At 39.2% G+C, this 12,983-nt stretch overlaps 1 protein-coding gene across 1 annotated transcript in view; it reads right to left on the bottom strand.

The window, feature by feature from the left end:
• Nucleotides 1–12,983, bottom strand: part of Specc1l (sperm antigen with calponin homology and coiled-coil domains 1 like) — a 143,300-nt gene that overhangs the window by 91,599 nt on the left and 38,718 nt on the right. The window contains exons 2-3 of the mRNA XM_048343526.1: nucleotides 12,345–12,534; nucleotides 3,576–3,729 (exon numbers count right to left, since the gene is read on the bottom strand). Of these exons, the coding sequence (XP_048199483.1) occupies nucleotides 3,576–3,729; nucleotides 12,345–12,497 (307 nt within the window). The 5' untranslated portion in view covers nucleotides 12,498–12,534. The remainder of the gene's footprint in view (nucleotides 1–3,575; nucleotides 3,730–12,344; nucleotides 12,535–12,983) is intronic.

Here is a 12,983-nt window from a genome sequence, read left to right as displayed (position 1 = left end):
AGATAAAGTGATAGTGCGGGTACAACCACAGGAAGGGGATACAAAAGGGATACTCTTAAGGAAGGAACACAAAGTCACAATGACTATGTGCCTTTGATCATATAAAATAATATTTATTAAAATGAACTCCAGGAAATGGAAACAATAGGTGTTTTCTTGGTTGTTTTTGTTTTCTTTCCTTTTTGTCTTGTTTGTTCATTTACCTGTCTTTGGGAGGATGAGGGAGGCACAGAAATGGAGGGACAAAGGGTAAACAAATGCAGTAGTAATACTAGACACTGCATTGTAAATGAACTATACAGCAGAGACAAGAGGGGAAAACTGAGAGAGAGCAAGGGAAGGGGTGACACTGTCCAAAAAGAAATTTACTCACTACCTGACTTATGTAACTGTAACCCCTTTGTTCATCACCTTTATAACAACAATAAAAAGTTAATTTTTTAAAAATGAAAGAAAAAGCTAAGAGATAGTGTACAGGTCCTGTGTTTAGCCCTAGTAGCAGCATTAAAATAAAAGAAATATAAATACACACACAATTAACGCAAATCTGAAAACAGAGCCTAAAAGAATTGGCCAGGGAAAATTTATAGAGCAAACCAAGTGAAGATGATTCAAAGATCAGCCATGTGGCAAGCTAAGTACAGAAGGAAGATCACAGGTGAGCAAAAAAGACAGCCTCCTCAGAACAAATAAAAAATCTAGGTTACCTACACAAAACCCAAAAATGATGACCATGAATGCAAGGAAGTTTCACTTCACAGAATACACACAAATAGTAAAGGGCCAACACTCAAGTAACAGTAAGAATGAAAAAAGGGCAGTAAGTCTGTGACAGATTTCAAAGGCAGAGAAATCAGATTAGAAGAAAACCAATGCACATGATGATCCAAACCAGAAAAGGCTAGTATAACTTTCACATTTATCCTCTAAAATTTATTCCTCATATCTAAATCAAAAACCTTTTCCAAAAAAAATCTATCAATGACTGAAAAACAATTAAGGTCCAGAGAAGTGAGAATGAACATGGCTGAAGTGAAAAAGAAAGGTAAAGAAACAAAAGGAGAGATGAGCCAGAAAGCCAGGAGCTGGTGGATCACACCTATAATTCTAGCTACTCAGGAGGCTGAGATCTGAGGATAGCAGTTCGAAGACAGCACGGGCAGGAAAATTAATTTTCTTACAATTTTGGAGTCTGTAAGTCTAGGATCAAGTATGGCAGATCTGGTTTTCCTGCAGCTTCTCTGCCTGGCTTCCAGATGGCTGGCTGCATTCTCAGTATGTCTTCACATGGCAGTCCTGAGTTCTCATCTCCTTCATACGAGATTACGGCTACCCTAACCCCATCCTAATTTAATCACCCCTTTAACTACAGTGCCCTGTCTGAAAATACATGTCATTCTGAGATTGTGGATAGACATCAGGGCTTCAACATAGGTATTCAAGTTCAGCCTGTCCACAGCCTTATTCTTCAGTTTCTTTGCTGTACCTTTGCTCACTCCTGATGGCTTTCCTAAGGCTGCTTGACTCCAGTGTGTGAGCTAGTGGTTTCTGCCTCAGTGTATTCTGCCTTACTCATCCTACAATATTACCTCCCTTTCTTTTCTTTTTTTTTTAAATTGGTTGTGGGGCTTAGCTCAGGGTCTGGACACTGAGTTCTGTGGTATTTATCTGAAGATCACAGTTCAAAACCAGCCTGGGCAAGAAAGTCCATGAAACTATTACCTCCAATTAACTATCAGAAGTGGTGCTATGGCTCAAAATAGTAGTGTGCTAGCCTTAAGTGAAAAAGCTTAGGGACAGTACCTAGGCCCTGAGTTCAGCCCCACAATTGCAAAAAAAAAAAAAAAAATGGATCATGATCTGGGGGGAAAAAAGCAGACACGGTAGTAAGTTCTGGCTAAGAAAGCCTTAACACACATGACAGAGGCTGACAGCCTTGAGGATGATGACAAAGCAGGGTCTGCTATTCTGTTGGTCAACTAGCATTCCTAGGCTTTAGCACAATTTACATGCCCCTTTTTCATTTATTATAATTTTCAGTACAACTGTACAAATTAATGGGTTTCATCATGTGATTTTATGTTTCCTGGAAGTTTTGGAGTTTTTCCCTGTAAATATAACAAGTAAAATAGAGTAGCATTCCTCTTTAGACTAAGTAGAATGAATTAATTGATCAACCAAACACACTAAATCTAAAATAAAACATCTACTACTGAACAAACAGAGGGTGGGATAATTGGAATGAATGATCCTAGGCACTGAGCAAAGGCTAAAACAGGAAGAGAACAACCATAAGAAATGTGCCTCCGGATGCTTGATCAAATCACCACGTATGAACAGGCTTGTTGAAGTGTAGGGGGATGGAGGCCAAGCACCTAAGTATACACCTGTAATTCAATTATTTAGGAGGCAGAGACTAAGAGGATCACAGGTTGAGGTCACTCAAGGTAAAAAGTTAGTGTCCAGGGGCTGGGAATATGGCCTAGTGGCAAGAGTGCTTGCCTCATATACTTGAAGGCCTGGGTTCAATTCCTCAGCGCCACATATATAGAAAATGGCCAGAAGTGGCGCTGTGGCTCAAGTGGCAGAGTGCTAGCCTTGAGCAAAAAGAAGCCAGGGACAGAGCTCAAGCCCTGAGTTTAAGGCCCAGGACTGGCAAAAAAAAAAAAAAGTTAGTGTCCAAAGATAGCGAGCACCCATGGTCCCAGCTTTGTGCAAAGCATTAGGCAAGATCTTGGACAGGCTGGTTCTGATTAAGGATTTTTTTTTTTTTTTTTGCCAGTCCTGGGCCTTGGACTCAGGGCCTGAGCACTGTCCCTGGCTTCTTCCCACTCAAGGCTAGCACTCTGCCACTTGAGCCACAGCGCCGCTTCTGGCCGTTTTCTGTATATGTGGTGCTGGGGAATCGAACCTAGGGCCTCGTGTATCCGAGGCAGGCACTCTTGCCACTAGGCCATATCCCCAGCCCCGATTAAGGATTATTTTTAAGAACTCAAATAGTATTGCAATTATGCTTTAGAAGAATTTTGATCTTTCAAACATCATATTTGTAATTAAAATTATATACCCTATGGAACTTACATCAAAATAGCAAGTAGGTTAAGGAGTATTATTCAGTAGTAGAGCACTCACCTACAACTTACTAGATCCTAGATTTGACCACTCAGCATATCAAAAATACATAAATAGGCCAGGCATGGTGGCATATACCTTTAATCCTAGCACTCAGGAGAATGAGGCACAGGATCATGAGTTCAAGGCCAGCCTGAGCCACACAGTAAAGATCCTGATTCAAAAATCCGAAACAAACAACAACAACAAAAAAAACCCTTACAATCAAGCAATAAAAATAAGAGAAGAGAAAGATGGATATCAGGAGCTAGGACTGGCTATGAATTGATAATGGTAATGAAAATAACATGTCAATTTTTATATGCATTTGAATATTTTTCTTAGCTTTAAGATGTTATAATTAGATGGAACATGTTATAATTAGATGGAACACTTTAAACATGAATGCACTGTACCTATACAAACAAAAGGCAGCTGACATCTCCAGAGTGCACACCCCTTACCAGAGCTGATCTTGGATTTGCTCTCCACAGTGGTCATGACAGGGGCAGATGCTGAAGGAGAAGCAGATGAGCCAGTGCTTTTCTTTCCTTTAACACCATTAGTGACTGTTACTCCTCCAGCCATCCCAGCTAAAAGGTCATCATTGCTCTTGGTCTAGAAGCAACAGAAAATAAAAATAAATTTGATGGTATTTCTACACGTTTTGGTCAGTAACTTTACATCATGTCTCTAAAACCAATTACTAAATAAACTTAAAATGTTTATAATAAACAAAAAATAAACATAAAAATGTAGGATAGTCCTAGAAGAGGACCATAATAGCTCAACAGCTATGTACATATTTTCATATAAGATGATGCTAAGCAAAATGAACTCCAAGATAAGAAAACAAGAGGATTTTACTGTTGTTGTTATTTTTAATGTACTATGTGAATTTCCTATGGCTTATCCCCTGTTGTTACTGTATATGATTTTGGTACACTGGGTATTGTATATATGTTTATCTGAATTAATATATGTTTATCTGGATTAGGGAAGGGAATGAGAACATCAGAATGGTGAGACAAAGAATAAAGGGCGAACCAATGCAATAGCGATACTCATAAGACAGTATGTCGGAAAGGAACTGTACAACTAGCAGGCTGGGAAGGAAGGAAGTTGAAAGAAAAATGAGAGAGGGTATAACAAGTATGACAAGAAATGTACTCACTGCCTTATTATGTAATGTAACCCCTCTGTACATCACCTTGACAATAAAATAAAATTTAAAAATAAATAGGGGCTGAGAATATGGCCTACTGGCAAAGTGCTCGCCTCGTATACATGAAACCCTGGGTTTGATTCCTTAGCACCACATATATAGAAAAAGTCAGAAGTGGCGCTATGGCTCAAGTGATAGAGTGGTAGTCTTTAGCAAAAAGAAGCCAGGGACAGTGTTCAGGCCCTAAGTTCAAGCCCCAGGACTGGCAAAAAAATGAAAGAAAACAAAACAAAAAATAAATAAATTTGAGTGGTCAAAGCAAGAATAAGCATTTTAATAATGAGCAAAGCTCTTGACTTTTAGACTACGTTTAATAGTAATACAAAGACTTTCTGATTTTCAGTAAGCAGCAAACCACACTAGACTAGACATTCAGAAAGAAAATCTCCTTATGGTTTATAAGAAATCACATATTTCTTACTAAGATGCTAATATGTAATCAAAGATCTCAACATCTATGTGCCCGCATATGTCTGATTTGGAAAGGGATGGGAAAAAGTGAAGACATAATCATCCTTGTCATTCTTTCATCTAGCACTGCCTTGGACCAAGAATCAACTAGCAAAACCACATGGGCTATTTCAGGACAGTTTCATACTTCCACACAAAATGCCAACTTGAAATTTCAAAAGAAAAACATCATTAATAGTTAAATAATCTTCATTGCTCCAAAGTGACTTAATGACGAACTAAAATCAAAATGAAATTCCTATGAAATGTACCTTTCTTAGCTTAACTAATTATCTAGTAGTCAAGTTTACATTTTTTAAAAAATCTAAAGAGGGCTGGGAATATGGCCTAGTGGCAAGAGTGCTTGCCTCGTATACATGAAGTCCTGGGTTCGATTCCCCAGTACCACATATATATAAAACGGCCAGAAGTTGTGCTGTGGCTCAAGTGGCAGAGTGCTAGCCTTGAGCAAGAAGAAGCCAGGGGCAGTGCTCAGGCCCTGAGTCCAAGGCCCAGGACTGGCCAAAAAAAAAAAATCTAAAGAGTTTTATTTATTTATTTATTTATTTTTTGGCCAGTCCTAGGCCTTGGATCTTAAGATTTTTAAAAGGCCAAGGCAACATATTAATTTAAAAAACTTCAGAGCCAGGTACCAGTGGCTCAGGTACCAGTGGTACCTAGGCCCTGAGTTCAAGCCCCACAACAAACAAAACAAAACATCTACAGAACTGAGGATAGAAGGGAAAGAAAATGGAACAGAGCAAGAGGTGTGATATTGTCCAAAAAGAAATGTACTCTTAGCCAGCGCTGGTGGCTCATGCAGTGGCTCAAGCCTGTAATCCCAGCTACTCAGGAGGCTGAGATCTGAGGGTCGTGGCTCAAAGCCAAGGGCAGGAAAGTCTATGAGACTCGTATGTCCAACTAACTTCCAGAAAACCAGAAATGGCACTGTGGCTCAAAGTGGTAGAGCACTAGCCTTGATCTGAAGAGCTCAGGGACAGTACCCAGCCCAGGCCCAGAGTTCAAGCCCCACAACTGACACAAAAGAAAAAAAGAAATACTCTTTTTTAGTTGTTGTTTTGGTCAGGGCCTTTGTACTTGTTACTGTCACTTGTTATTGTCACTTGAGCCATGCCCCCATGCATTTTTGCTTTAGTTATTTTTTAGATAGTGTCTTGTGCTTTTTCTCCTGAGCTTCGAACCACAATCATCCTACCTATTTTTCCCACGTATTTGGGGTGAGCGGCATTAACCAGCATGACTAACTTTTTCTTTGCTGAAATGGAGTCTTGCTCATTTTTTGCAAGTTGTCCACAAACCAAAATCCTCCCTTTCTCTGTGACTCATAAGAAGCTGAGATTACAAGTGTGAGCTGCCATACATAGGGCACGTGTGTGCGCACGCATGTGTGTCCAAAAAATAATGAACATATCTAATTTCTAGATCTTTGTTTTAAAATTCTGTCCTGTAGTAAAAGGTTAACAAGGCCTCATTGAAATTTGGAAAAGTACAAAACGTAAGCAATTAAGGAAGTACTCAAAGAACAACAGATAGATGCTCAAGGGAAGAGGAGCCAGCAGGGAAAGACTCCTGGCCCTCGTTCCTGGCCAAATCAGGGGCAAGTAAGCATGAAATCAAATGATGCTGGTAATTTACACAACACTGGAGAGGAATCCATGAATTCAAGCTAACAAAATGAATAGATGAGGGAGAAGGTAAAAACTCTTTCTTAAAGTAGAAGGTCAACTACTATATGTAAAAAGAATGATGGTATTACAAAATTACCATTTTGGCAAAAATCATTGTAATAACTGATTCTGAAAATAATTATCAAAAACCACTAACATATAAAAAATGCAAAGTTTGGTGAAAAAGATGTTATCTCCAACCAAATTATTCATTCATCACAAAAGGAAACATAATAACCTAACAGCAAAGAAACCTAGCCAACTTCACCTTAACCAAGCAAATATACATACCCAGTACCAGAACAAAGAAAAGCCACATGTTTTCAGAAAGGCTGTGCCAAAGACACATGTGTCCGCTGTATCCCCACCAAAAACATAACCCAGACTTGATCCCAAGGGAACACTGACAAACTCAATTTGTTAAGTCAGTCTACCAAATAACTAGCCTGTACTCTATGAATTCCTAAATTAAGGAATATGCCAAATTTAATAAGAACCAAGACCACTATAAATAATATGTTCCTGGACCAAAAAAGAATGATGTTTTTCTCTTTTATCATTGTGAATGTTAGTGGAACTGGAGAAATTTAATCGAAGTCTTACTTTAGATACTAGCATTATATTCATGTTAATTTCCTGATTTTGCAATTAAGGAAGCCTTAAGTTCAAACATTTATACTACCAAAAGTAAAAAAATATATATTTTGCTTTAAAGTTTACCTTTTAAGTTTCAGAGATAAGACTTTTTATACCATTAACTGCTTTTGTCTGTTATGGGGGAGAGGGTGGTGGTGCTGAGAATCTAAATCTGGGACCTTGTTCATGCTAGGCAAATACATTACTACTAGCTACCTCCTCCACCCTGGTAACCAACAAGGTTAGGATCACACACAAAAAAAGATATGATCATAAGTACTCACTGAGCTATCAGCTATTCATTCAGATTTTGATTCAAGGTCATTAGTTTCCATCTATCAATTTTTAGGGAAAAAATTGCCAGCACAATGAAAAAGCACATTGTGCAATAGCGATACTCATAAGACACTATGTTGGAAAGGATGGGAGGAAGGGAAGGTGAGAGAAAAATGAGGGAGGGTGTAACAAGTATGACAAGAAATGTGCTCACTACCTTATTATGTAACTGTAACCCCTCTGTACATCACCTTGACAATAAAATAAAACTTAATAAAAGAAAAAAACAAAAAAAAATACGGATTACTTGATATATGTTAGTAAGTGCTTAGTATATGTGATCTGTGATTTTTACACCAAAGCCATTCCTTTTATTTTATTTTTTGCCAGTCCTGGGCCTTGGACTCAGGGTCTGAGCACTGTCCCTGGCTTCTTTTTGCTCAAAGCTAGCACTCTGCCACTTGAGCCACAGCGCCACTTCTGGCCGTTTTCTGTATATGTGGTGCTGGGGAATCGAACCCAGGGTCTCATGTATACGAGGCAAGCACTCTTGCCACTAGGCCATATCCCCAGCCCACCAAAGCCATTCTTAACCCCATCTTCCTTGCCTTACTTAATTATAGTTAAAATATATACCCATTTCCAAGCCTCATTTACAGCTAGAGACCGTTTTGTGACACACTTTTGCCAGAGGAAAACTACCAAATGGCTGATTTCAGAAATACTGTCTTTCTTTGAAAGAAAGAAAAGCAAGAAGAAATCTCTGACCACTAGTGTGTCCTGTCTGCTGCCTTTTAAACAGCTTGGAGGTTTTGTGTCCATCTTGTGAAAATGAAGAGGTACAAAGAGAATCAGAGATATCTGTCGAGAGCCTTGACATTAGATTGATAAAAGAATGCCACCAAGTCCCTAATCTTTGTCATGTTTGACAAATAAACCCCTCTTGGTTAAAAAAAAAAGAAAAGAAAAAGTACATTGTTCCTACAAGCACAAACTAGGAATACCTGATCAGTATGAGGACTTTGGCAGGAACAGGCATTTAGGAATTTATCTCTACCAAGAAAAGAATTCTAGTTGTGACAAAGAACATGCAAAATCTCCATACAAGATGTCACAGTTCCTGAAAAGAGTGGAAATACCTCTTCCAAAATTACTGCACAATAATAGTGCCTTGTTTTATGATTACCACAGCTCCAGTCAGCAGTGAGATACTCAGATACACAGGTTCTTCTTCCTAGCTCTGACAAGATCTAACCTCAAGCATTATTTGAAATGAGGTAAGTGAAAAAATGTATTGTCCTATACTTTGCCACTGAATAAAAGGGGCATAAGAATATTGTCCAATGCTGATACCCAGATGTTAGTGTCCACACACAAATGAGTATGTGTAGGAATCTAAATAATTAAAAGACAAATGCTTCCTTCTTCTCACTAATCATCCATGCTCCATCATAGTTACTGGAATTCAAGTTGTGAAAGGTATCATGAGCCAGAGAAACAATTATGATAACTTAGAAAAACACTTGAAATGGAAGGGTCTCACTCCCCTCCCCTCTTTTGTAGGCTGCAAATGGAACCTGGGGCATAAACTATCCTAAATGAGTGTTCTACCACTGAGCGACACCCTGGTCCCTCAAAAGCCACTTAATGTTTTCAATTTTTCTGTTCTTTTTCACTATTTTCTTTCATTCACTTCTTCAATTTCTAATCAGTGACTTCTCTCTTAGGTGAAACGTAGTACTCCATACATTACAAAAGAGCTTTATCTCTTCCCACTCCACTCTTCCCATCTCCACTACCTACATACCTACCTACCTACACACATATCAATTTAAATAAGCCTGTCAATACAGTAAAGCCAAAGGTACAGACAGCTGGCACATGCTGGCAAGAGGAAATATTCAGTTTTGCTTTACAATGGAAAAATACTCACTCTTCAAGACCAAACTACCAGTGAGTCAAGATCCACGCCTCAGAAGATCTGACATGCCTGCTCCGTGCACGCGCCATAGTCAGTCTTCAAAGACACACACTGACTGCCACTGATGAGGAAGTGACAGAAGGAAGGCAGTAGTGCACATCCAGTGCCAATGTATCAACCTGTTCTTCCAGTCATAACAACAGATCACCCAATCACGCAGGTCCTCCACTCTGAGGACAACCCCAGAAATGGAGTAACCAGTTAGGTTAGAAAATGCTGCCTGACTTCATAGCACTACCACCATAAAAATAGTTCAGGGTGTTGATTCAGAGTAACGGAAGTAAGGAAAAGCCCTATCCTGGTACTATCCACAGGATGATACCTATCAACTCATCAGATCAGGGAGCCTTTCCAAGGCCATGGAGTAAGCCTAGGTTCATTTTCAACAACCTCAGAATAGAAAAACCAGCATTTCCTGCTGTATCTTTCAACACAGATAAGAAAGTCTCCAATCAACTGCTCCTCTGAGGTGTTTCTTAAAATAATTAAGCCACACTCCATCTGCCTGGACAAAAGTCTTTTGAACGACTCATGTTTCAGATCATACTTTGTTTCTCCTTATGAGAGTTGTGGAAACCCTTTTCTAGACTTCTGCATAGTCAAAGTTTCTACCAAACCACCACAACCTAAAATAAATAAGTGGAGAACAAAAAGAATTTTGAACTGAAATTCAAAAAGATTGGATTCTGTGCAATGATATCAAAGGCTAGAGACCAGCAGAAAAATGGCACCAAGCAATCTTTTCCCTTGGATGGCCCAAACCAACAGACGCTGAGGACATACCATGAGAAAATGGGTACATTCAGAAATCAATCCTGGGTTAAAGAAAAGTTTGTAGATCTAACCAACAAAAATGCTACTATGTGGAGCTAGGCAACAATGGCTCACACCTGTAATCCTAGCTAATCAGGAGGCCAAAATCTTGAGGATCATTGTTGGAGGCCAACCTGGACATAAACCTGAGACTTTATATCAATAGCTGAACAAGATGGTACATGCCTTTCATTCCAGCTATACAGGAGGTTGAGATCAGAAGGATCACAGCTCCAGGCCAGTTAATACACAAACCCAAAAATCCAATCTCAGTTAATTAACAGCTGAATGTATGCATCTCTCATTCTAGCTATGTAGGAAGGGTAAATAAGCATATAGTATACTCAAGACTCTATTCAAAAAATAAGCCAGGGAAGGGGGGAATGAAAGAGACTGATCAAGGTATACATATATGAACATGTCAAAATGAGATGCCCTTGTACAACTAATTGATGCTAACAAAACATATAAAAAAGAAAAAGAAAGCAAAAAAAATGCTAGAGGCATGGCTCAAGTAGTACGTACCACAAAACAGAAGGAAGAGACAGGGAGGGAGGGGGGAAGGGATAACTACTTGGTTCAAGTGGCCAAGCAGTAGAGTACCTGCTTGCAAAGCACAAGTCCCTGAGTTCAAACCCCAGTACCAACACAACAAAAAGAATGCTACCACTTGTCACTTTATTAAACACTTGATCTGTGCCTGGCTCTGTGCTATCCACTTTCATATATTCCCTCATTTAATCTTGACTACAGACTTTTGAAGCAAGAACTAAGCCCAGATCTGTTTCCAAAGATTGTGGTCTAATTAATTACTCTTCTACTCTATCAAGAATTTAGCTAGCTGAGCCACTGGTGGTTCATGCCTGTAACCCTAGCTACTCGGGAGGCTGAAATCTCAGGATGGTTTGAAGCCAACCGAGCAGGAAAGTCTAGGAGACTCTTATCTCTAGTTAATCACCAAAAAAAGCTAGAAGTGGAAGAGAGTTAGTCTTGAGCAAAAAAGCTCAGGACCAGGAACCAGGCCCTGAGTTCAATTTAGAAAAAAAAAAAAAAAAAAGGCCAGGTGCTGGTAGTTCATGCCTATAATCCTAGCTACTTAGGAAGCTGAGATGTGAGGATTATGGTTCAAAACCAGCCTGGGTAGAGAAGTCTGTGAGACTCTTATCTCTTATAAACTACTCAGAAAAGGCCAGAAGTGGTGCTATGGCTTATGTGGCAGAGTGCTTAGCCTTGAGCAAAAGCTCAGGGACAGAGCCCTGGATCTGAGTTTAAGCCCCCCAACAGGCACAAAATAAATGACTGAATGAATGAATTAAGGAGTATAAAGAAAACCAAATGTTTTATTACTAAACTAAAATCTCCAATTTTATCTAGGATTGCTACTGGATCAATTAGCTGTCCAAAAATGAGCAGCAGCTTATGGTATGTAAGGGTATGTAGTAGGACTAGACACTGAATCTCGGGAACACTACAGCTGCTCAGTCTTGAAAAGTGGCTTCCATGCTCCTTTCATAAAACCTTCTTAGGCTACAAGAAGTATCTTCCTGGGGCTGGGAATATGACCTAGTGGTAGAGTGCTTGCCTCCTATACATGAAGCTCTGAGTTCGATTCCTCAGCACCACATACAAAGAAAAGGCCAGTGGCGCTGTGGCTCAAGTGGTAGAGTGCTAGCCTTGAGCAAAAAGAAGCCAGGGACAGTGCTGAGTCCCTGAGTTCAAGCCCCAAGACTGGCAAAAAAAAGAAACCTATTTTTTAAAAAAGTATCTTCCTACTGAAAACTGTCCATGCTGCTCTACTACTCCCCCAGGACACCTGACATTTTCTCTGTGTGTTTCAGTTATTTGTGTTTGTGCCTCACCTTACTTCCTTTTACTCCACAAGTTCCCTGAAGGCAGACTCTACCTCTAGTCACAAGCACAACGCCTTATAAAAGGTAGGCCCTCAATTATTTGTTTCATACATCACTTATTATGAGTTTCATTCATAAATATAGACTAAAACAACAATTAAGGTCACCCTATTACAAGAGATCTACAAAAAGCCATGTGTTTCCAGTACCTGCAGAGGGTGACACCCTAAGTAATATTCATTTAATAAACTCAACATCAAACTAAAATGCAATCTTCCTAAACTCTATCACATATTCAAATGTCACGTTAATACCTTTGACAGTGGTGCTGCTGTTCCAGGTTTTACAAGTTTGCTTCCGGTAGAAACTGAAGAGCTGTTTTCAGGCTTAATTTTTTCTGTTGTTTGTGATTTACTTGTCCCAGATACCTTAGGCACTGAGCCAACACTCCTGCTTGCTTTCTTCATTCTGTGCTGCCTCTTGGTGATGCATTTACAATCCAATCTGTGGAAAGAAACAACATTGACATTGAGACAAATCTGGAAGAAAGCTCTTTAGAAATCTGTCTGGGAAGAACTTTACCATTTGATAAACATGTTTGAAAGATACATGCCACAATAGAACATAAATTATGAGAGAATAAAAGAGATGTGATGGAAAAACTCTTAGACTTGCTTATCAGAATGTACTCTAGTTTAAAGTGTCCTCCTTGAATATTACTAACTAGAGACTTTTGTACCTTCTACTTCACTTAGTAAGAAGAGTGCCTTGCATATATCACTAACCGAAATGACAGTGAACATTACCTTCAACATTTTATGAAGCAATAATGATCTTGGCATTTGGGAACAATCTGTAGGAATTATTCCTAGATATGTCATATTTTCCAAATTATCCCACAAAGCCCTAACTTTAAATTGTTTGAGGTGATATCCCCACATCAGACTGAATAT

Source organism: Perognathus longimembris, chromosome 3 (genome assembly GCF_023159225.1).
Source record: "Perognathus longimembris pacificus isolate PPM17 chromosome 3, ASM2315922v1, whole genome shotgun sequence".
Lineage (NCBI taxonomy): Eukaryota > Metazoa > Chordata > Mammalia > Rodentia > Heteromyidae > Perognathus > Perognathus longimembris.
The sequence above is the reverse complement of the archived record's forward strand: the minus strand, read 5'-3'. Positions and strand labels throughout refer to the sequence as shown.